The sequence below is a fragment of the Annulohypoxylon maeteangense genome, assembly GCF_022496945.1.
Source record: "Annulohypoxylon maeteangense strain CBS 123835 unplaced genomic scaffold GGS22scaffold_1, whole genome shotgun sequence".
Classification (NCBI taxonomy): domain Eukaryota; kingdom Fungi; phylum Ascomycota; class Sordariomycetes; order Xylariales; family Hypoxylaceae; genus Annulohypoxylon; species Annulohypoxylon maeteangense.
Window position 1 is genome coordinate 3,662,642 of NW_025953248.1, and position 22,873 is coordinate 3,685,514.

General features: G+C 47.2%; 4 protein-coding genes across 4 annotated transcripts; 2 read left to right on the forward strand and 2 right to left on the reverse strand.

The window, feature by feature from the left end:
• Positions 1 to 539: 539 nt before the first annotated feature.
• On the reverse strand, positions 540 to 5,643 carry GGS22DRAFT_151267 (uncharacterized protein). Its single transcript, XM_047959452.1, has 3 exons — positions 2,699 to 5,643; positions 2,062 to 2,643; positions 540 to 2,003 (listed from the first exon to the last, which is right to left on the reverse strand). The coding sequence occupies exons 1-3, from the start codon at positions 5,303 to 5,305 to the stop codon at positions 1,077 to 1,079; spliced, it is 4,116 nt and encodes a 1,371-aa protein (XP_047824404.1). The 5' UTR covers positions 5,306 to 5,643; the 3' UTR covers positions 540 to 1,076.
• A 2,200-nt stretch (positions 5,644 to 7,843) lies between these two features.
• Positions 7,844 to 11,819, forward strand: GGS22DRAFT_15383 (centaurin beta). Its single transcript, XM_047959931.1, has 6 exons — positions 7,844 to 8,168; positions 8,225 to 8,358; positions 8,432 to 8,776; positions 8,829 to 8,895; positions 8,953 to 10,315; positions 10,371 to 11,819. The coding sequence occupies exons 1-6, from the start codon at positions 8,105 to 8,107 to the stop codon at positions 11,692 to 11,694; spliced, it is 3,297 nt and encodes a 1,098-aa protein (XP_047824405.1). The 5' UTR covers positions 7,844 to 8,104; the 3' UTR covers positions 11,695 to 11,819.
• Positions 11,820 to 13,191: 1,372 nt separating this feature from the next.
• On the forward strand, positions 13,192 to 16,341 carry GGS22DRAFT_151269 (checkpoint kinase 2-like protein). The gene is made up of 5 exons (XM_047959453.1): positions 13,192 to 13,693; positions 13,748 to 14,321; positions 14,386 to 14,978; positions 15,033 to 15,402; positions 15,472 to 16,341. The coding sequence occupies exons 1-5, from the start codon at positions 13,655 to 13,657 to the stop codon at positions 15,948 to 15,950; spliced, it is 2,055 nt and encodes a 684-aa protein (XP_047824406.1). The 5' UTR covers positions 13,192 to 13,654; the 3' UTR covers positions 15,951 to 16,341.
• A 2,106-nt stretch (positions 16,342 to 18,447) lies between these two features.
• On the reverse strand, positions 18,448 to 22,239 carry GGS22DRAFT_15409 (uncharacterized protein). Its single transcript, XM_047959972.1, has 6 exons — positions 21,887 to 22,239; positions 21,456 to 21,821; positions 20,807 to 21,387; positions 20,119 to 20,748; positions 18,794 to 20,068; positions 18,448 to 18,710 (listed from the first exon to the last, which is right to left on the reverse strand). The coding sequence occupies exons 1-6, from the start codon at positions 22,102 to 22,104 to the stop codon at positions 18,634 to 18,636; spliced, it is 3,147 nt and encodes a 1,048-aa protein (XP_047824407.1). The 5' UTR covers positions 22,105 to 22,239; the 3' UTR covers positions 18,448 to 18,633.
• Positions 22,240 to 22,873: the final 634 nt, after the last annotated feature.

Consider the following 22,873-nt stretch of genomic DNA (forward strand, 5'->3'; position numbering starts at 1 on the left):
CATTTTTGTCAGTGCTGTTGTTACTATTATTATTAAATGGGTACGGTGAGTAGGAGACTGTCGGTCGCTTATTATCGCACACTGCACACACACATATATCTACCTATATGTATTATTGATAATTTCTGATGGTCGTTTATGGCGGCTATTGCTATGTAACAATGCAAACGAAATATGTTGCAAGAGAGGACCCCAAAGGGACTATTCGTAGTCCGAGATTGTCAGGTAGCTACCTACTAGCTAACGTGTTGCGAGAGTGATGCCGTATAATATATTGCTACATGTTTTTCTCGTCGATCACATTCTCCATCGAGTTACGTGAGCCGTCGATTACGATCCGATCCGGATAGATATGATGCTGAGCAGTGGCAATAAGCGATAGGAAGAACCCATTCACAGTCGGGCGCAGGTACAACACGGCTCGTGTTTCCCCATTTTATACGCGAACATCCCGGCCCCGTGTCGCCTCAGATTACATACATTAATTGTACTTGCATCCGAGGTAGGTCTCGTGGATAAAGACCTGCGTGACCATGGGAGCACCCATTCGTCGTACATAACAGGACAAAATACGTACATATTCATCATCAGTCATCATTTCGTGTTTACTCGATAGCTTCATTCTGGTACGCTAGCTACATTAGATAGATTTCTCAGCCGTGGCCATAAAAGAAAACGAAAGCAAAGTAAGAAGAGAAAAAAAAATACAACGGTTGAAAGGTGCCACCCTCGAATCAAAAGGACAACGCGAGACAAAGAACAACAACAAGCGCCCGTGGAACCTCCAAAGCTTGCTTCGTGAGGGTATCTATCGAATGCCAAATGCCACTGAACTGGTTGCCTGATAACGCCTTTCATGTTCACACCCATTGAATTAAAAATGCTGCGAGACGCGTTTGAAATGGCACCTAGAAACGTAAGAATAGCGATGTCATAGAGCTGGTAAGCTCTAATCCCTTAAAGCGCTGGTATACTCTGTCCCACCTCTGAAGTCCCCAAAATCCAAGCTCTTTAAACATCGCACAACGACTTTCTCGACTCGATACAACATTTAGCCTGACCCCGTCAACACATATTTAGCGTCGAATCGGAACACCGCCTCGACCGAAGCCGCCACCAGCTGAGTTCCAACCTTGGGTGACACTTTGCTTCACAATCATCGCGGCGGCGGCGGCGGCAGCCATGCGCTCCTTTTGACGGTGCCTTTCCTTGAGGTATCCAACCGCCTCCGGTCTCATGCGCAATATACGAAGGATCATATCATCGGATGGGTCGGCTTGAGCTTCCTTCCGCTTCTCTTCCTTGGCTCGGCGCATGGTGCCTAGGTTGCGGCTCATCATGATACTCTTGCCCCGGCGGATTGTACCCATGCTAGCGAAAGCCGGGCCAGCATGAGGGACATTGAGTGAAGAGCCCAATGATGCAGGGGCGGAGAGGCGGTTGGAGCTCATGTGCCCCTGGAGTTGCTGTTGCTGCCGCTGCGCCGTTGCCGCGGCTATGCGTTCCGATGTACGGACTAGGTTTTCGGTTGTATCAAAGTAGAAGAAGTTGAGCGATGCGAGCTCGTGATACTTAGGCGATTTTAGGACTTCTGCGGGGACACCGAGGACTTCCCCGTCCTCGTCTCGCGCATTGAAGAAATCGAATAAGAGTCCTAGCCACTTGAAAACGACATCGAGCTCGCGCTGAGTGAGAGGCCGTTGATTAGACGGCTTCTCCGACAGAGGCGGCACGAGGAGTGTTTCTATGGCCATAAGCACTTCCTTCCATAGACGTGTCATAACCGCAACCATAGTTGCATCTGTTAACGTCTCTTTCATGACGGCGAAGTTTTCGTCGAAGTACGTGAAAAGTGATTGCAATGCATTTTCGATTTCGGTATCGGTGATCTGTGGAATTGTGGATTGTCGTTTAAAGAATGAGGTAACCTGTGAAGTCATATTCCGTCCAAGGAGGGATCGTAAGGCCTCATAGGAGAGCGACGCGTTGATGTGGCGCGAAAGCTTGACGTAGATTTTGATTAGCTATTCGTTTGGGAGTATTAGAACTATAAAAACATACCTTGTCTGTGATTTTCCGGACCATGTCACGCTCTGTTCTCTTGAGATGCCGGAACGCTTTACCAAAGTAAAACTGTATATCATCCCGCTCTCCTTCCATACTCACTCTTAACAGGATCCTTCCTTGGGTATCTAGTTCAAGCCAGAATTCCCTTGGGAGGTAGTCGCTGAAATGTATTGGGTCTAGCTTCAGAGAAGTTCTACCGACGAAGTCGTGGTCGCCGAAAGTGTCATAGTCCCAGATCGTGGCGACGATGTTAAGAGGTCCTGAGACTGTAACATCTACAGATTCATCCCACCGAGGGCTAAGGGTTCTCATAACAATTCGTGTCTTGTGTAGCCGCTTTTGGTATTCGTCCACAAGTACCACATACGGATCACTTGTTCCATTCGGATCACATGCCTTGATTTCCTCGGCTTCAACGATCTTAATAGTAAAGACATACTTGGCCGGCCGCTTGATTTGTCTCTTAGGCCCATCAACCCTTTCGAGGATGTCGGCACAAGCATCCACATTCATGGTCCTCTCGAGCTTATCAAGCTCTTGCATCGCCCATTCGACATTGTTGAGTTTTACTAAGGACTATGAAATTTGTTAATTTCAAATCAAATAAGATGATGGTTAAGATCGATCTTACCTCAGGATAAAATTGGAATGGTTCAATCTTGTCCTTCGTATTCCAAGCATCCTTGGCATATTGCATAAACCTGCCCTGTGTCGTTTGAGCTGCTTCCACTGCTTCTTTCTCACTTGGCCTTGGTGTGTCCATCTCTTTTATAAACCGTTGATCCACAACTTCGCAGTATCGGGCAATGCTGTTAGCGAAAATTTTCGATAGTGCGGTCATAAATCGAGCGTGGTGAACATCGTTGTCCCATTCCAACTGGAAGACCTGGTCAGTAGTTTGGTGGAACAGCTGGAACATATCGATAATCGAATGGCTGTGACGTTCAGAATCTAACGATATGTGACCCGGTCCGTTGCCCCGTACTTGAAATGGATCTTGATTGATAGCCCCTTCAACGAACTCCTCTGCTCGGGCTTCGGTGTTCTGGATCCACCGCCAGACGAAGTCTACGAGCAACTCTTCGACGTCAAATGTAAACGGTCGACTAGGGAGGGATGATCTATGAATGCGTCGAATTTCTACCAATTCCTTATACAAATCAAATCCGTCTTGAAGAGGTAACTCGATTCCCCGATCTTGGGCGACTTGGACAATTCTCTTTATTAGATCGTGAGCATCATCTTCAAAGTTGGGAAACATTGTCTCCACAAGGACAGTGAGGGGGTTGACGCCCATGATCTCCGGGTTTTTCTTATAGCGCTTTTGGATCCTCTCGCAGAGTTTCACGACCGACTTGCCAAGCTGGACTACATGACTAAAATCCCAGTCGTGTTGACTTCGAGGGACCTCAGAGTCTAGGAACCCGCGATAGACAACAGCCGCTTGCTCCTGCAGACCAGACGTAAGAAGACGAGTGTACTCCTGCGCATCTCCCTCCTTTCGAGAGAAATCGGGATCGCTAAAGATATGGTTCGTCAGGACATGCACTGCCGGTCCAGCTGACGGTGGCTTGGGTTCGTAGCAATGCATTAAAGTATCGTAAAGATCGCGCAATAGCGCGTCGTTGACTGTTTGGAGGGTTTGCCGAAATACATTGTAATCTGTGATTGTCCATTTACTTCGGTCCATGGTTTCAAGGGTCTCACTGTGGAGGTAGATGTGAGGTGGCTTTTTGACTTCCGGCTGTGGAATCTTCACCAGGTCAAAGGCGTTGTCTAAATCAATCACTGTAAACAGCGTATCTGTGAATCTACGAGCCGCCACTTCTAGAAAGACGACTAGGCGAGTAAACTGGGGAATTCGCCAGCGCACACACAGTTCTGTAAGAAGATCCATTGACTGTTTCGAAAATAGACTAGATTCCTCGGCTTCGTCGTCATGCATGGCATCAAACTCGACGGCATACTTTGCAATAACTTTCAAGAACTCGCGGGGTTCAGGGGGAATGAAGGTGTAGTTGGTGTAATTGGAGTCATCCACAGGCCTAATGCTGCTGTTATCATCGAACGACATGGATCCAAGGTTCATTACGCTGTCGATGCCATACATGGAGGCTCTTTCTGGACTGAACGATGCTCTTCTATCGTCTGGATGTGCCGAAGAAGGGCTTCCTGGCAATGCTTTATCATAAGAGACGCTGACAGTTGTGGATCTCCTAGCTAACTCCGGCCGAGCTGTCAAGATCTCCATCATCATTTGCGAGAGGAAAGGCGCTTCTGCTTTTTTCCACTCTTGATATGCCTCATCGACATTGAAATCTTCGCTTCTTAAAGCACCGCTCGCATTCGAATTGAGCCTATGCTGGTATGCCTTGAGATCCCTTAGAGCAGCTTCTTCCGTCCAATTTTGTCGCTGAGCATCGATGTGAGTCTGGACGTCAGAATGGGAAAGGCCAAATATCTTAGCGACGACTTGAACCATAGGCATATCCTTGACGTCGTAGGTAAGCGGTACTATAACCTCGATCGTGTTACCAGAGCTCTGACCCGTATCGATATAAAGATTCTGGTCGTTGGTTAGGAGCTTGTTTTCTAGAGTGCTTAATCTGCTTAGAAGGTCTGGTTTGTCTCGCTCGTGGCCTTGATCCCGCAATATGTTGGTCAGAAGCCTAACAAAGAGGGCGACGTGTCTGTCGACAAGAAGCTTCCAGGAATCGTCACCTGGCTCATGACCAAGCATACATGCCTTGGTAGAAGCCGAATAGAAAATCAACACTAGCGGCTCAACCTTGCGCTCCTTATCGACATTCTTCCGAAAAGCTTGCTCGGTAAAAGCCGTGTAGGCTTGCGCAAACGTCTTTTTAACAGCAGCATCGTTGTAACCAGGCAATCTTTCAGCCCCCATAATAACACGCTCCATTCTTTTCTCTAGGTGGCCCCGAAATCCATGGGGAAGCTTAACGCTACTAGAGTTTCCCGGAACAAATTCCTTGACCAAATCTCCTATATTCGACGTATGTGTCCGAGGTGGCGGCTTCGGTGCGGGGACCCATTGCTTTCGCTTGGTCTTGGGTTGGAGGATGTAATGTAGATAGGCGACTCGTAGAGCGTAGGTATAGGCATCGTCATGACTCACGGCCAACTGCCTGGCCAAAGAACCAGCGCGACTCCTTCTATCGCTATTTTGCACGCTGTCTACGCGGCGATTGGGCACCGCTTTCCTCGACACCGACGACATGGTGCAGGATGAATGTAGGTCGGTCTTATGAAGTCATGTCCCATAAACTACCTGCGACGCATGTTCGTTTTATTACAATCATAAGGGACTCGCGGTATTCGTAGTAATTCGATTGAGAGGGCTAGTTTCTAGGTTGTAGATTGTAGATTGTAGGTGTTGTAAGGTGAGATGTTGAAGTAGGTTGATCGGTCAGGCGATAATATTAGGTTAGGTACGGAGGTTACAAGGTGACGCCGCCGGCAATTGAGACTAACGTTTTGGTTGTCTAGAAATAGAAATTGAATTGACCTGGGCGGCTCCGGGGCTTAGGCTTTTCCTTTTAGGAAAATGCAGCAACGTCATTCGGTCGAGTAGTATCCCTTTCAATGCAATACAAATAGGAGAGTTATCATTTTATTGAATGCGGAGGGGGGTAACTACCCAATATCTACCCAATGACGATGATATAAATTTATCGATAGTGGGACTATCTTAGGACCCTGTACCTAGGTGCCTTCCTTTCATTAGTCCCTTCGCACCTCTGCTCCTCTCCACATGCCACCTGCAGCTTTTACCATCAACCTAGTGCAACAACTTGCGACTGCAATTGTCTTTTTCTTTGTACACCGTGTAATACATGTCAGATTCCCTACTTACATAAGGAACGTCAATGAATCGCAACGTATTAAACATGTTTACAATTGTGTATGTAAATGTCTGTGCCGATTTTCAATGGTCTACCGCACTTTCATCTTAAGGCTGTCTCACACGACGAGAAGATGATCCATATCCGTTATTGGATATGTGGCTGCTAAATAAGACCTATGAAATAAGTTTAGCGGGAACCTACACGTAGCACACACACATGGATGAGCACAATCAAGGTTTTCAAAATTCTCTTATATCCAAAATTGGTGGATGTCTTTTGGTGAACCATGGCGGGGCTATACCAGATAGATCTAGGGGGCGGCCTTTGAAACGATTAGTCTACAATCTCTCGACGAGGACGGTCTCAACAAGCTACTCTATTTTGAGCTCGTTGGATGCGACCCTATGTCCTCATAATATCATCGAACGAAGATTTTAACTACCTAGGGAGGTCAGATGATCGGTCACCATCGCGTAAAGCTGACAACGTTATGTACGTAAGTTTTATTCTAGATCGTATATGTAGGTTGGTATGTATGAGCACTCAACTGTGTAGGTAGGATGTGTATAAACGTTTCTGACTTAGTAGTACTAGATATGGAACATTGAGACGAGAGGTAGCAATTTGACTTTTGATTCACTATTTAAGGTCGGATTAGAAACTAAGCTGAATTTATCATGAAAGCAAAAGACTTACTTGTCTGGCTAGGTACCTAACATGTAAATAGATAAAGCCTTCCAAGACACATACATAGTACAGATTTAATAGACATGTGAGATTGTGATGGTTTCGTATTGTGTTACTATTATATTTCGCTTATGTAATTTTCCAATCAGTTCGATCCAACTTTCCCTGAGTCTATCGCAACCTTGAACTTGCACAGATCCCTATTAGATAAGATGGAGCACCTACCCCGGCTGAGCGGCTGCTAGGCAGGCATGTAGGACCTAGGGTAGGTACCTAGCCTACCTATCTAGGTACCTATCTAGGCAGCCTAGGTAAGCATTAAGGCGAGGTAACTGCGTTCTCAGCAGCCAAGCTTTCAGGTGCTACCTTGCCTTCATCTTTCGTCACTCGTTCATCTATTTCCGCGCCTTGCCTTGTCTCGTGAACACTTCATACTCCATTTACAGAATTTCATCTCGTCTCGTCGCCACATACAGTATATGAAGTATACAACAAACAGATGTTTCCTTTACAGCGCATTTTACACATGCTTCATTTAGGACTTAATACTCAATCGAACGAGACCATATTTTCTAAAGGCACGCGACAAGTGAGGTCTACTCATTGGCATTGGATATCTACCGGATCACTGGTCTTGCTGGCCTTGACCTCACATCACATGCTGCTCAGCCTTGTTGTCCACGAGTGACTTCTAGGATTATACAGCTTGGTATTGCGTATGCGTATGGCCTAGTAAAAGGTACGAACATTCTGAATATTCTGAACATTCTTCAGCCTGCCAATCCGTCTGTTTCAGCTAAAAGGATCTCCTGTCCATTGTCTTTCACTACACCCTAGCACACCCCTGTATTTGCCTCCTTTTGCCCTTCTGCCCTTCTGCCTTTTTGCTCTGCCGCGCTCGTGTTTCTGCTTCAATCCCTTTTTAGTTTTGTTCGTGTGATGACTACTACGGATGAATGTTTGCGCTATTTCGGTCAAACGTTGCAACTGATTATATGTTGTGGTATATTTAGTATATTCTGCCTCGTCGGTATAACTCGAACGTCACCTGGGGGCTCTTTTACCTCTTCTACACCTTTTTACACCTGCATGCTTGGCTATATTCGGCGTAAGGCAACACGACGGCTCTGCAATAGCGCCCCTTGGTGCCTTTTGGTATTGTACCGCGACCACTGCAACCACTGCAACCGCTGCAACCCTTAATGAATTGACCCCGCCAAAATCCACTGCGCAATCGTTTCGTCCCAACCGGATTGGCTGCCCGCAACCCGTTCAAGCACCTGCGGTCGCTGCGACTGTTGCGACACCACTCCAGCTTTTCTCCAATTTGATACATATCTCTCTTACAACGTCACTAGTTAATATAATCCACCTTGCATCCATTACGCTCGCCAATTCTTTTTTTACGATTATCATATAGTTGATCTGATTGATATTCGTACTCTTTTTTTGCGCGGCCATTCATCTGGCCAGCTCTTCTCACAATGGGTATCGTGAGCAGCAGACTTGATGATGGCGCTGCCATCTACTTGAGAGACCAAAATCGACGTTCGTCTACTTCCCCCCCTTTTGCGATTCGCGCAGCCGGAACTGACCCCATCTAGTCTCAATCGCCTCTTTAGTTATTACCTGTCCTCGCAAGCGCATTTCAACTACTATAGTTCCTAATGTTTTCCCCGCTACTCGGGTTACGGCTACGCGATCACCAGGCGACTCTGGTTTGGTCGAATTTATTCAGGTTAGTTATGAAACAAGAGGCCAAAATTCCCTAGCTCTGAACTTATCCCATGTTTCTAACATTACTGCTTTAGGACATTGAACCTTCAGCTGTCCCAAATTTCCTACTCAAACTCAATAATGACGACGAACTCATATTCAACTTTACCTTTGTTATCCGCCAGGAAGATGGCGGGGCTGGTATCGATACGCACATCAACGGACTAACCTATGTATACGCTTCGACCAATAGAGACCTCGAGAACCTTGTCACTCGCGAGTTTCACGCCGATCCAAATCTACACAAAAATGCGAATGTTGAATTAGTAGGCGACTACACCACTGGCGGAAGCGCTTCAGTGACCTTCGAATGGTCGTGGAAATGGAAACCGCCAAAGGGAACAGAGGACGGAGGAGGTGGATGGAGAAACGTTTGTAGTGTACGTGCTCCCGGACATCTACGACGACGTTGGCTAAATAACAATGATATAGTTTGTCGAGTACGATCAAAGAGCACACCGCCTGGATACCCTCGCCAGGTTTTCCTTCTGGGTCTCTAGTGAGTCCACTGAGAATCCCCGTTCACCTATACAATCATACTTAACAAATCGCTTAGATACCTCGCCTTTCCCAAGCCATCCCAACTCCCCATCGCCGGCTTTCCAATTAGCAGTACCTCCTAGGATTCGAGTGCCATCATCGCAATCTGTTGATTCTCGTATTAGCGAACAAGACGAACCGAGCTCTCCTGTTCACCCTCCGAGTGATGCATTATCTATCGCGCCTACGATCGTGCCAGGCTCCCGAGATTCTGTCAAGCTTGATATATCATGCCCCCGACCGGGCGAGGATATGACTGTGAGCGATGATGGGCCGGTTTTTAGGGCTACAATCAAGGCGCTTGAGCAGAAGACTGGAAATATGAGAACGCAGATGAAGAAAGTATTAAAGAAGGCCGAACACGCGCACGCCACACAGACCGAAGCGAACGAGGCTTTCGTGAGCTTTACGGATGCCCTCCGAGAAGCGTCAGCAACAAATGCCAATGCGGTTCAGCCTGCCATCGATCATTATTTTGACAAAATTTCGAGAGAAATCCTCAACTACGAAAGGCAAAATACTGTTAATTTACAGAAGATTATTATCGAACCTATAAGCAAACTCTACACGTATGACATCAAACAAGCGGAATCGAAAAGACGAGACTTCGAGGAGGAGAGCAAGGATTACTATTCTTACGTATCTCGGTATCTTGGCCAACGACAAGACTCGGTGAAGACTAAGAAGCTTGCCGAGAGCGATAACAAATACCAAACGAAAAGGAGGAATTTTGAGCTCAAACGCTTCGACTATTCATCATTTATGCAGGATCTCCACGGTGGCCGGAAGGAGCAAGAAGTTTTGTCCCATTTAACCAAATACGCCGATATCCAAGCAAGGGGCTTTTTAACCACCGCACAGAGAATTGAAAATTTGTTACCGCAACTTGAAGCTTTAGCGAACGAGGTACACGAAGCCGATAAAGAATTCCAATACCAAAGACGTGAACGGGAGGAAAAGAGACGTGTACTAGAGAAGAGCAATCTTCAGTATAACGAGCCAGAGGGTGTCACTACGGCAGTCCACACAGCCGCCAACCCTAACTCGAATGGCAACCAACACACTTCCGATTCGGAACTTGGGCGGGCAGATAGCACTAGCTCTCAACTCAAACCTGTACCTACAGGCAATTCAGGGGCTATGACTTCGGTAGGCACCGACCTCTCGAGATCTCCAGGAAGCATAGGGCATGCTTCTCTACATAGTCCTGCGCAAACATCGAAATTCAAGGGAATACGTGATCTAGAGGAGAGGGATTTCAGCCAGCTGGCCATTGCCGATAAGAACTCAACGCACCGAAAAGAAGGTCTGCTCTGGGCTCTCAACCGGCCGGGCACCCACGTAGATCCTCTTTCATTAAATAAACAGGGTTGGCATAAGTACGTGAACTCGATATCGACCTTATGCTGTTATCTACTAACAAGATTATCGTAGATTTTGGGTTGTTCTAGACCAAGGGAAGCTGTCGGAGTACAGCAACTGGAAGCAAAAGCTCGACCTCCATATGGACCCTATCGACCTTCGCATGGCATCTGTCCGCGAGGCGAGAAACGCAGAACGGAGATTCTGCTTCGAAGTAATTACGCCACACTACAAGAGGGTATATCAAGCAACTTCGGGCGAGGATATGAACAGCTGGATCCTTTCTATCAACAACGCCCTCCAAAGCGCAGTTGAAGGTCGTGGTCTTAAAGACAAGCCGTTGTCTCCCGGAGAGTCGACCACCAGCCTTAAGCGCGACATCGGTTCGATTTTGACTGGGAAGAGCAGCTCTTTGAATCATGGCTCTCATCATGGTTCTCATACCAACGCCAACTCCGCCCCACCGTCTCGCCGTACTACAGTCGGGGCGCGACCCGCAAACGCACGAGCGCCAAGCAGTAGCTACGATGAACATCCAGACAAATTACTTCAGATGCTTCGTGACAATGATCAAGGCAATTGCTGGTGTGCTGACTGTGGCAGCGGGTCCAAGGTCGAGTGGGTTTCGATTAACTTGGCTATCATCCTATGTATTGAGTGCAGTGGCATTCACCGATCCCTGGGAACGCATATCAGCAAAGTGCGATCACTCACTCTCGATATCACGTCATTTACGCCCGATATTATCGAGCTATTACTTCTTGTTGGAAACAGAGTCTCAAATATGGTCTGGGAATCGAGGCTTGACCCAAACCTCAAGCCAGGTCCGCAAGCTACGCGAGAACAACGCCTGAAGTTTATAACGGCGAAGTACGTGGATAGGGCTTACATAGAGCCGATATCAGCTACTCTCTCGCGATATCCAACCGCCGACGAAACTCTCCTGGCGGCTATAAAGCGTAATGAGGTCCAACAAGTCATATACGCCTTGGCGCTGAAGGCTAACCCCAATACCTTGGATAAAAGTCGCGGAACTCACCCCATTTTTCTGGCTCTTGCTGCGGCTGACCCGGCGTCACCGTCGCCGACTACGCCCACAGCTGGACGACCGGAGCCCGATTCTCGAGTCATCCCATTTCCAATTGCGGAAATGTTGATACAGAACGGGGCTGAAATACCAGTTGTGATGCCTGCCTTTCCATTAAGTCGGAGCGCCCAGATGTATATCGAACAAAAGCGTGGCCGAAGTGCTGCTATTGAGGCATCGGGCGTGTCGCTACCTGGTAGTCTTAGTCCGAGTCCGAGCGAGCGACTTCAGCGCGATAAGGACGCGCGCTTACAAAAGCGCATCAGCGCTGGCGGACGCTTGGCGAAGTCGCCTATTCCCGAACGGTAGAAACGGCGGAAGTCGAACGCTTCTCTCTCGTCTTCATCCCCTTCCTCGTCATTTTCACAGAAGAATCGGCTCAGTCGACGGGAGTCGAATATTACAGGTTCAAATTCTTCATCTACTTCCGGACGGTAGAAACGGCGATCGAATCGCTCCTTCTTCCAGATGCCCCATTTGGATCTCTCTATAGCCTTACCGCCCTTCTGTCGCTCATCGATCCTCTGTCCCCCGCTGAGAGCCATGACACCACCTTCCTCACCTCGCTATACGATCGGCTCTATGACGATTCTTACTCCACGAACTGATGAAAATAAATCTATACGATGATAGCTGGGGTTGCATTAGACACAATGGTATTGGTAAAGAGTATTTTGGGGGTTTTAGGTAGAAAGGAGTGTGTGAATCTCCTTCGTCCCAGGCGTTATGGAGCATAGCAAGGGGAATACCAAAGTGGTCCTAAGCCTCTTGTTGCGTTATGACGTCTACATCATTTCTAAATAGCAGTTGAAAATACCAGGCCAGCTTTCCATGTCATGAGACTAGGACATAGCTTTGGATCCTGGACGAGGGAGTCCATTGGCGAGGACAGACATGTACTGATACACTCATAATGTTAATCGTGTATAACGTTGATGGTAACTACCTAGATGCGGTTTTAACATGGTGGGCGAAATGCCACTGAGTGACCCTTTGGATAAGCTTTAAATCCGAATCGTGAATAATTGATACTAGGTTAGTATGTAGGTACTGTCTCTCATATGAAGTGATGATGATTTTTTAATTACTAACGTAGGTATCTAGGTAGGATGAAGATAACATCATTGATGCTTAGTATTTTATCGATAAGGTAAGTACTTGATATCTACCTAGTACCTAAGTTATCTGCGTATCTTCCTACATAGGAGAAGGAAAATGCCTGGTGAATAGAACATGATTTTTAAGCTACAAAGTTTGAGCAATATCTATAGAATATTTAATCTCGTGAATATCAAACGTTGTAATGCATGTGAGGCGTTGCAGGTGCTCACAAACGATTATCACCTGAAGCTCCAGTGTGAGAGTGAAATTGCGTGTGACCGCTGCTTAGCCTCACATGGAGTAGAAGCTATGATGAGCATTAACTTTTAACATGTTCGTATATGATTGTTTTTGGCAGGAAACGTTAAAATATTAGGAATACAAACTTTCCTGGTACTTACACTTAGCCCACGCTGATCAGGTTCCATGGGAAAGGAAGATGAAGAATAGGAAAGTATGACGGAATCGCAGAGCACCGTCGCACCAAAGAGTGCGAAGGGGTGGAGCTGCTACAAGGTACGACCTTCAAAGCTTGGAAATTATTGCACAGCCCTATAACGATCCAGGAGACTGCGGATAAGCATCCCCACTTGCCGATTACAGCTGCATCTTGGGAAACTGGGGGTGACCTTTAGCACTATCAGCTGCCAATCTCAAGGTTTGAGACTTTCCATACTTTTTCTTAACTTTTCATAATAGAAACATTGAAAATCACGCGGTATACGATTTTGTTCATATTCGCAAACATTCTTTCCATTTCAACAGTGCTGAATAATTGGTTTTAGTGAGTCATTATATATTTGAGGTCGGTGAAGGGTGATAGTGTTAGAAGTCGTTCGGAAGCCCTCGTCAGCTGCGGCCGCCAATCCCGTTGTCGAGTTGGATCGACCTCGAGACCCTTGTTAGACCTGTATATCCTCTTCCGTAATAAGCTTCTCGACCTTTACCAAACTACCATAACAATTTTCCACTCAATCTATCCACGCTTACTTACTCCCTCGAGTACACTGTTGCAATACCGACACTTCGACGCGACGTCCCGCATTTCGCTGGCATACATTATCGCGTCAGGCATAATAACTTGTGTTATATTATTTCTCTTTTGTCCCTTTACTAGTCTGACACGATCAAAAAAATATCCCAGCGCCCTTGCTCAAGGCAGCCAACCATGGCTCCACGCGAAAAAAGCCAGCTGAAGAGAGGAAGGGTACTTGCAGCAATCCTAATTGGTCTATCTCGGATAATTAATGTATCGTCATAGGAATCTCCTCCCTCTAAGCATGATAATGACCTTGCGAAGAAACCTCGCCGATCCGGTCGATTGTCGCAAAAAGCTGACAATGCCGAACAACTGAAAACCCCTGTCGTCGCCAATAAACAGAACCTACCATCACCAGTCACTTACCAAACCGACAGCGACGGTATATATAAAGAGCCGACAGCTGAACCTCCAGATGGACGACCCAGTCAAGTGACACATCGTACTCCGGAAGATACCTTTTCTCAAGCACAAGCCTTCTCGTCTCCGTTACAAGACACTCAGGCATTTCCAACATCCCAATACGTCGACGGCAACGCTGCTCTGTCCGACGATGTTGAGGACGAAGAGAAAGAGGGAGTATGGGGGTATCTCTTCCCACTCAACACTGCATATGGAGGAAGGTGTGTGGTCTTGAGAAAACGGTCTACTTGTCCAAAGTCAGACGACGTCGCAAGCGCATTACCCAAAAAGCTGGCAGGTGGTACTGCACTAAAACAGGAAGAAAGCTTCGAAAAGAGTAAAGTTAAAGGCGTCTCATCAGGCGGATATCTGATTGGACGGCATCCCGAGTGCGGTATGTTTATTGTCTTCTATCTTAAAGTTTTCTAGGTGACTGGATTAAATGCTGACTTTAGTAGACGTTATCGTGGACGATCCGATGGTTTCCAACCGTCACTGCTTAATATTCACCGAGAACAACAGCGATGACACAATAGCAATAATTGAAGACTTATCCAGCAATGGAACTTTTGTGAATGAGGCTATCGTTGGGAGGAATCAACGTCGTGAGTTGCAAGAGCAAGACGAGATTGCAGTTATGGACAAAGCTCGATTTATCTTCCGCTATCCACGAAGCCGATCTTCCAGCGCCTTCCTCCAACAGTATACCCTACTCGACCGCCTAGGCAAAGGCCACTTTGCGGAAGTATACCTATGCGTGGAGAAGTCTACTGGCCTACGCTATGCTGTCAAGATATTTACCAAGAACCCCGGCATGGATGAAAAATCTAAGACAGATGGGCTACAACAGGAGATCGCAGTGCTGATGGGGGTCAGCCATCCTAACGTGTTGTGTCTGAAAGACACCTTCAATGAGAAGAATGCCGTCTACTTAGTTTTGGAACTTGCACCAGAGGGCGAACTATTCAACCACATCGTTCTAAAGCAGAAGTTGACTGAGGCGGAAACGAGGAAATTGTTCATCCAGTTGTTCCAGGGTATCAAATATCTGGTATTACTTTTCATCTCAATTCACATAAGTCTACCTTACTGACATTTCAAATAGCATGACCGAAATATTGTTCACCGAGACGTCAAGCCTGAAAATATCTTGCTAACCGACAAGGAGCTTCACGTCAAGCTCGCTGATTTCGGACTCGCTAAAATCATCGGGGAGGAGTCATTCACAACTACTCTATGCGGCACACCTAGCTATGTTGCTCCAGAGATCTTGGCAGAAGTAAAACACAGGAAATATACTAAGGCCGTCGATATTTGGTCACTAGGAGTGGTGTTGTACATCTGTCTATGCGGGTTTCCACCTTTCTCGGATGAGCTATGCAGCCGTGATTTCCCTTATACGCTTTCGCAGCAGATTAAGAGTGGCCGATTTGATTACCCTTCCCCTTATTGGGATTCAGTGGGAGACCCAGCATGTGAGTCATTATCATTCCGAGGTCGCATTTCTCTACTCATAGCTTTGCAAACTAATATTGTCATAATAGTGGATCTCATTGATCGAATGTTGGTTGTCGAACCAGAAAAACGCTTCACGATTGACCAATGCCTTACACATCCATGGATAACTGAGAAGACGCTAGGTGTAAATGATAGTACGGATGGCCTAGTGGCGGGGATTGGGGGCCTCGAGGTGCAGCGAAGGGGCGCGGTCCGTGAGCGAACACTGCTCAGCTCTATCAACTCGGTGCAAGTCGCCAATAAAGTCCCCGTCAGCCCGGATGCAAAGAAGGGTCAGGTCAAGGTGTTCAATAAGAACCCGACAGCGGGCAAAAACAAGGAAACACCAGCAGAACCTCGTCCTGCGGATCAGAGAGGTGCAGAAGAGTTCATGGAAATGGGTGGCAAAGGCGATCAACAGTTATTTGCTAACGACGAAGCAAGCTTTTACTCTAAGCCTGAAGCTACAGCAGCAAAGGGGAACAAGGCAAAGGGGAAAGGTAAAGGAAAGGCCGGCGGAAGATGATTTGACATGATGCGACATGGGATGGATGAGATTGTGGAGAAATATCATTGTTCAACGTGTCGAGAAGATCTATTGGGCGTTTATCGCATGGGGTAGCATATGGCGGTCGCATGAGGTTATGAGCTCTCATACTTAGTCATATGTATTGTCAGCTTCAAGAGGTCGAGTAGGGTTCTCTTCGTTCCGCCTGCAAAGATGGGTTGATTTATATTTGTGGGTGCATCAAGCCGGCGTCTCTATAGTGGAGGTTTATTTCGGACTTCAAAAGGGGAGAGGGGGTTTCTCATAATTCGCATTATTCCATACCGTACCAATTAGGTACCGATTATAATATACGTTGCTCTATCCAAGAGCCTTAGGAGTTAATAATTAAGGATACATACATTTTAAAGGCCGTTAGATTGGGTGGATAGTGATGTTCATTTCATGTAAACATCCGCGAAGATTTCACTAGTCCAGTCTAACACGTCTATCGTCCCTAGGATGCCTTCTCCCGCCCCTAACACCTCCTACGGCATCGACATCATAAACAGCCCATTTTGGGTCTTCGAGTCAGCTTACAATGTAAACGCATCAGAGATACGATATTACCATACACTTAACGTCCACTAGATCAGATAGCTCCTCGCCTCAACTAAAACCAATTCCACTCCTTTGGTTCCGTTGCAGCTATTTTTACTCAACATATATCATAAAGTAGACGATATAGAACCTGTGCATACATGATCTTCTAATGTACCTACCTATATGTATTTGGTTGGCATATAGTCATAATATTGCCCCCTACCCAGCTAATTGCCTTTGTTCGTAACCCAAGACAAAGCATTCGGGAACTGGAACGCGCGGACTGGACCGGAAACAAAAAAAACCAGAAATTCGAGTGTTAGTAGGTTCTTTGTTTCGGTATCGAGGCCAGAGACGAGATTCTCAATTTCCGAGAAATATTGGATTTACGACTTCTCATCAAAGTTATAGTGCCCGATAAGACATGATAGAAGCTTACACTTTACCGGGATGGCCTCATCTCATGTTCTAGGAGGCCTAGACAATGGCAGCAAACCGCGAAGAACAGGATCAATCGTTGGAAGACCGCAGAAATATCCTCCGCCGGAAGCATTGCCAGAATACGTTAACAGAGCACTCCCGCCACGACCCGATTCAAACACTTCATCGACCTATGACAGCCTCGACGAAGGCAACAAACGACCTCCGATTCCTAAACCCCCGTTACCTATAAGTCAGCTTCAACATGAAACTCTCAATCCAAGCCCTGCAGGCATAGTGAACGAAGCCGGCATGGCCCTGGTTCACCCCCAGGCAATAACATCAGCGCCACTACAACTACAACCGCAGAAGAAATCTCTAGAAATAGCCGCCCCTCAGCCAATATATCCAGCCCCTATCATCCTCGACACACGAGACCCAGACCTCAACATAGTCAGCCCAGTCTCAGCGGGTAACATAGCAACCGCAACCGCGCACACCCAACCCTACGAAGTCTCCCCCCTCTCCCCAACCCACTCCCAGCACAGCTTCCCCTCACCACCAACCCCAGAAGGCCTACGCCGCATCTCCTCCCCAACAACCGGGGACCTAGCCCCGATCCTAAACCCAAACAACACCAACACCAACACCACGGGCCCTTACCCCCCAAACTCAGTATACACAACAACCCACACCGCACACTCCTCCGACGACCTAGCAGCAGCCCGTCTCGCCTCGCCACACACGCAATTCCAACAAATCGACGGCCGCTACAGCGACCCCGGCAGCCCCATCAGCGGCGCCGTAATCCACCCGCCCACGACCTTCCCGTCAGACCCCTCGCTCCGCGCCTCCCGCCACGTCGATATCCGGGACCCGTTGGCCGTGACTCCGCTTATACCCTTCCCCGCACAGCCTCTGCCGTTCGAAACCGCGCCTCCGGGGAGACCGAAATCGCCGTCGTCGTTGCTTTTCCGCGAGGAGGAAAGTCCGACGAGTGGAGGGGGAGGAGGGGTTGGGCTTGCGAAGACGGGGAGTGGGTCGAGTAGTGGTACTGCTGGGGGCATGCGTGTTGCGTTCGCGGGACCCGGAGGGAGTGGGAGTGGAGGGGGAGGGGGCGGTGGGTTCTGGCGCGCGCGCGCGAATAGCAAGAGGAGCGCGGGACCGCCGGCGCCGCTGAAGCTGAGCGAGCGCCCGATCGCGGACGCGTATGTGAAGACGCCGTTTCCGCCGGCGTTGCAGAGGGGGGTGTCGAATCCGACGCAGAGGAGTAGGGGGGCGTCGGTTGATAAGGAGGGGGTTGGGTTTGGGGTTAGTGGGGCGGGCATGATGAAGAAGTTGAATCGTGTTTCGAGTTTGCCTGGGTTTGGGTTCGCGAAGGGGTTGAGGAGGAATTCGTCGTTTGGGGCTGTGGCGGCGGGGGGTGGGGAGGCGGTTGTGGTTTTGAGGGAGAGGGAGGAGAGGGAGAAGGAGAGGGAAAGGCAGAAGGGGAAGGAAAAAGAGAAGGAGAAGGAGAAGGAGAAATTGCAGAAACGGAAGCAGAGCGAGGACTTAAGAAAGTTGGAGAAGGAGGGGAGCGCGTCGCCGTTGCCGAAGGTTAAGAGTTTCTTGGAAAGGGCGAGGCAGTTGAGTATGGGGCACGGGTTGGGGATCGGGATGGGCTCCGAGGAGGCGAGGAAGGAGAGGAGGAGGGCTGAGATTAAGAGACAGATTCGTTTTGGGGAGCCGAGGCCGTGAGGGATGGGTGTGGTTGATCACTCCTTAGACGAGGTATTCCTGTTTGGTAAAAGCCGTCTTGTCAACCAACATAATACATTTGAAGTGACGATGATAAATTAACACTTCGAGGTTGAACTTACTTATTGGAAGACGAAAGCTGTACTTATCGTAACTTGATGATAGCATGTCTTGGAAACGACGTACTAGGGATTCCGGTGCTGTGTTTTCAGGATTACTTGGAGGAGATGCCTGAGAATGTGAAGGGTTGTCTTCCACAGGATCGCCTTGGTCTCCCCACTTCCAACGGATATTCATGTTGTGGCCGAATATGACTGCTCCCTGGTTTTCTAGTTTGGCTTGGGGCTCCCATTCGAAATTTGTCACAAATTTTCGCGGAAACAGAACTTGAACTGGGTCGTGATGGTTGCGTGTTCCTTCTTTGGTACATGGACATAAGTCAAATGTTCCTTGCTTTGTGTGCCAAATAATATTTTCGCATAACCTCCTTGGGTCAGATTTTGAGTCTCCGTCTCTATCCATAATCTTTTCAAGATCCTCAATGCGGACGGCGAGGTAATACTGAGCACTTGGTACTATAGACCAGACGGGACAAGGTGCTGCTTGCCCTTCACCGAATTGTGGCCGTATCAAATCTCCAAACCCCCGTCCGAACAAAGTTACTGCGTGAAGTGCTCTAGTGAAATCGACCCATCCCTTTCCAATGGCTTGGAGATGAGCTACCCGAGGAAAGAACGGATCTCCGTCTGTAGCCAAGTCTTTGAAATCCCAACCCTCAAGTTGCCGACGAGGTCGAAATTTAATTTTCAAGCCTGATCGTTGTTCAACATCAGCTTGATGGTCTATCAATTTTTCTAATATGTTGTAGATATGTTCGATTCGATCGTCTAGTTTGTAATATGTCGTCTTTCTTTTTAACCCTCCCCCCTTTATCTGTTGGTCATATATTTGCTCGTCGTATACTTCAGTCTTGTCTTTGTAGAGTCTAAGATTACGGTTCTCCTCGTTGATTAGAACATTAAGAGTGGGACTGAATCCTGGTTCCTCGACTGCATCTCTTAGGTTGCCTAAGTCTAGAAGCCACGCGGATCGGAATGTCCGTTGGCTATACTCTAGAGATGCTCGAAGGATGTGTAATAAGGCACTGGCTCCGTCCACCAGCCAGCCCCTCTTCTCTTCTTCGTCCCAGAAAACGAAATACTTAGATGATACCCATTGGAGTTTGTTGAGGTAGCCATGTCTGGAGATGTGAACTGGGGTTTCTCTGTTGCCCAAGCTAAAGGATGCTGTGGCTGTGACAAATTTCCCCCCTGAAACCGAGGCCTTTTCTAAGACACAACCAGAGTGAACCCTAGACAGCCTAGATTTCTCAATTGTATAATTCGCTTGAGCCGTTCCTAGTACGGATGGTTAACTATGTGACCTCGCTAGCCAAATATTAACGTACCAACAATGGAAAGCGTATCGGAACACCATCCTAAAACATGGCGATGTTGCTCTAGGGTATTAATGTCAACATCAGCGTGTCCAATACCGCAATCAAGGTACGAGATTCGCTCTTTGGGGTCATCATTGTAAAGCAAGTGCCATATGAGAAGGTCTCCTGATTGTCTGGTTGGTACCAACATGGTAGAGAACCCCTTTATGAAGACCTTGGACTTGAATGTATCGATATATCGTGTTCTCGCTAATGTAACCAACATGTCTAGGGGGCATTCCAATCCTGTGCTCGTTTCGGATCTTCTCGGAATAGGATAGCCTCGGACGACTGTAGGATTAGCAAATAAATTATGCCAACATTGCCCATTCTCGTCCCGTGATTTCGTCTCACAGTTTTCGATTTTGTAGTCTATTTGAATGAGGTTCCAGTTCTCCGAAGAGGGACGGGCGTCGCTGAAAGATATAACTGGGGTACAGTGGACTATTCCATTGTCGGGTGGTGAGGGTCGCAAAGCAGCACCAAGCCACGCAAGTTGTTCTCCTATTTCTACTACGAACTCTGCGATCCCTGAGACTGCTACAAGGACGCAAGTATGACAGATTTCTGCTGAGATCCACAACGGACTCGGCGAAGTGACTACAAATAGGTAAGCAATAGACATCTACTAAATATAAATCAAATGTAATCCACTGACAGGTCTCTTCGTGGCTCCCGTTGCCTTTTAGCGAATTTTGAAGGACTGCGAGGGTTTTACATCCCGTAGAGGGCCATATTTGAACCATGTAATCTCGACAACTGAGAGCTTGCGCATCCATACTAGATCCTGTTAGAGTGATAACCTTGGCGATAACATCAGCAGTGGATGGGTTATATTCCTGGGAATGGAGAAAGCCCAAGATATCCCAATCAAGGATATACTTGATCGTGATGTACCCAGGAAATTTCCCACGGACCAAAGGCATTGCCGGGGGGACGGTTTGCCGTATCTGGCTCCTTATCTCATCTAGGATATGTGAATCTGGGTTCGCGAAAGTTATTTCTCGCCGTAATCGATCAAGAAGCCACAGATAACCGGGGTCTGCAAAGATGAGTCGCGTATATTTTTCTATTGTAGGTAGATTCAAGGTTTCATTCTGGCCGACTGGATCATCCAACAAATAGATATCTCTAAGCTCTTCTTGGAGTTCCGTATCGTCACCTGTTGGCATGGGATTTGATTTCGTGTATGACCTACAGGTTCGCTGATACATATTCTTAAAAGATGCGACAATTGCCCTTATGTTTATGTTAACTAGGTACTATAGGATCCGATACTTGACTATATGTTATAGATAGTGACTTACTCTCTGTGTTTGTATATAAATACCATTATATCGTAGTGGATTAGAGATGTAGCTCCAAAGTTGAAAACGAATGCCTCCAAAAGTATAAAGAGGTTACTGGATAACCTGTAGACTGTCCGACTATCCAATTCATGTGCTTTCAATTTTTCGAACACATCTTGGGCTATTTCCGTTATGTATTCCTCTTTGCTCTCGGATGGACCCGCATCTTTCGGTGAACTAGATGTGCCGAACTTTCTTTTCGAGTATTGTGAACCAGCAGAAGTATGCTCGCGCTCGTTGTTCTTGCTACCCTTTTGGATTGTTGGCTTTTTAACATGGGCCGGCAATTGTGGGGGATTGCTATAACCTAGTCCCTCGACGACACTATTGTATGGTTATTATAATTTATAATACAGCAAGAAATGGTTGAAGGAGATAGCGGTACTGACCCAGACTGTTTTGGTTGCGGACGAACCGGCTCACTTTCATCAACAGTAGCCTTACTGACGCAAACATTGCAGATTGGGTGCCAGCAAAATTTGCACCGCGCAGTATACGGGTCGGGTTCATATCCAAAATAATCCGTTTTACCACATCGACAGCAAGTGATCCAGCCATCGGTGCTATGACAATCAAAAGAAGGCTGTGTCGAAAAAGAGTTGGCCATGGTGATGACACAGATATTACTTAGCGCTTTTGAAATTCAAATAATTTCGTTGACTTCGATATTGATTATATACTTACCTACAGTTGATGTTTGAAGGAATAACTAGCAGATATTTCCTTACCGACGCCCGGAAAGGATTTTTGGTATTTTATTATGTAGGCAATGGAAAGTAGCTTGTAACGTGTCAGCTGAGGACAAGATCGGGCGAATAATATCTACAGAAGTAGGATGTGGCGTTGACGTCTCGGTGTAGCAGCTCAAGGATCTCTGTGGTGGAAATAATCCTGCGTTCTCCATCTCAATGGAATTCCCATCCCTACTCGAGACTTTGCTTTGAGCGCTATGTCACTACAGCGGCAAAACGTGGGACAGGGCTCACTATTAATTCATGTAAATAGAGTGATAGATACCTTTTGATGTGTCCGAGGGTGGGGTTACTTAATACTACATATCTGTTAAACTTAGATTGACGTACTGAAGGAGCCTGTACTAAGCATACATCCGGGGAATTTATTGGGTTATTTCTTACGAAATGAAGTGGCATAGTGGCAGAGTGGTTACTTTTTCTTCGACTCCATGATTACCTGCCTCCTACCTAGGTCCTAGGTACATATGTACTACCTAAGCTGCTAGGTTAGCTACGTACGCTCGGAAAAATGCCAGCATCCCCGAAACTCCTGTTCGATTCGAACCTAGGCTGAGGCTATTGTGTTCCTTGTAAACATACCTATTATATCGACTTATAAAGATAGTATTCTAAAGATATCAC

Bases quoted from the DNA above. Each gene is read 5' to 3' on its own strand.
- GGS22DRAFT_15409 (XM_047959972.1), bottom strand. From the start codon at position 22,104: ATGGCCAACTCTTTTTCGACACAGCCTTCTTTTGATTGTCATAGCACC. The intron at 21,388-21,455 runs GTAAGTCACTAT...CATAAACATAAG, and splicing joins TTTATATACAAACACAGAGA to GGCAATTGTCGCATCTTTTA. The intron at 18,711-18,793 runs GTAAGTTCAACC...TTTACCAAACAG, and splicing joins CAGCTTTCGTCTTCCAATAA to GAATACCTCGTCTAAGGAGT.
- GGS22DRAFT_151269 (XM_047959453.1), top strand. From the start codon at position 13,655: ATGGCTCCACGCGAAAAAAGCCAGCTGAAGAGAGGAAGG. The intron at 13,694-13,747 runs GTACTTGCAGCA...GTATCGTCATAG, and splicing joins GCCAGCTGAAGAGAGGAAGG to GAATCTCCTCCCTCTAAGCA. The intron at 14,979-15,032 runs GTATTACTTTTC...CATTTCAAATAG, and splicing joins TCCAGGGTATCAAATATCTG to CATGACCGAAATATTGTTCA.
- GGS22DRAFT_15383 (XM_047959931.1), top strand. From the start codon at position 8,105: ATGGGTATCGTGAGCAGCAGACTTGATGATGGCGCTGCCATCTACTTG. The intron at 8,359-8,431 runs GTTAGTTATGAA...TTACTGCTTTAG, and splicing joins GTTTGGTCGAATTTATTCAG to GACATTGAACCTTCAGCTGT. The intron at 8,896-8,952 runs GTGAGTCCACTG...CAAATCGCTTAG, and splicing joins GTTTTCCTTCTGGGTCTCTA to ATACCTCGCCTTTCCCAAGC.
- GGS22DRAFT_151267 (XM_047959452.1), bottom strand. From the start codon at position 5,305: ATGTCGTCGGTGTCGAGGAAAGCGGTGCCCAATCGCCGCGTAGACAGC. The intron at 2,644-2,698 runs GTAAGATCGATC...CAAATTTCATAG, and splicing joins CATTCCAATTTTATCCTGAG to TCCTTAGTAAAACTCAACAA. The intron at 2,004-2,061 runs GTATGTTTTTAT...ATCTACGTCAAG, and splicing joins TCCGGAAAATCACAGACAAG to CTTTCGCGCCACATCAACGC.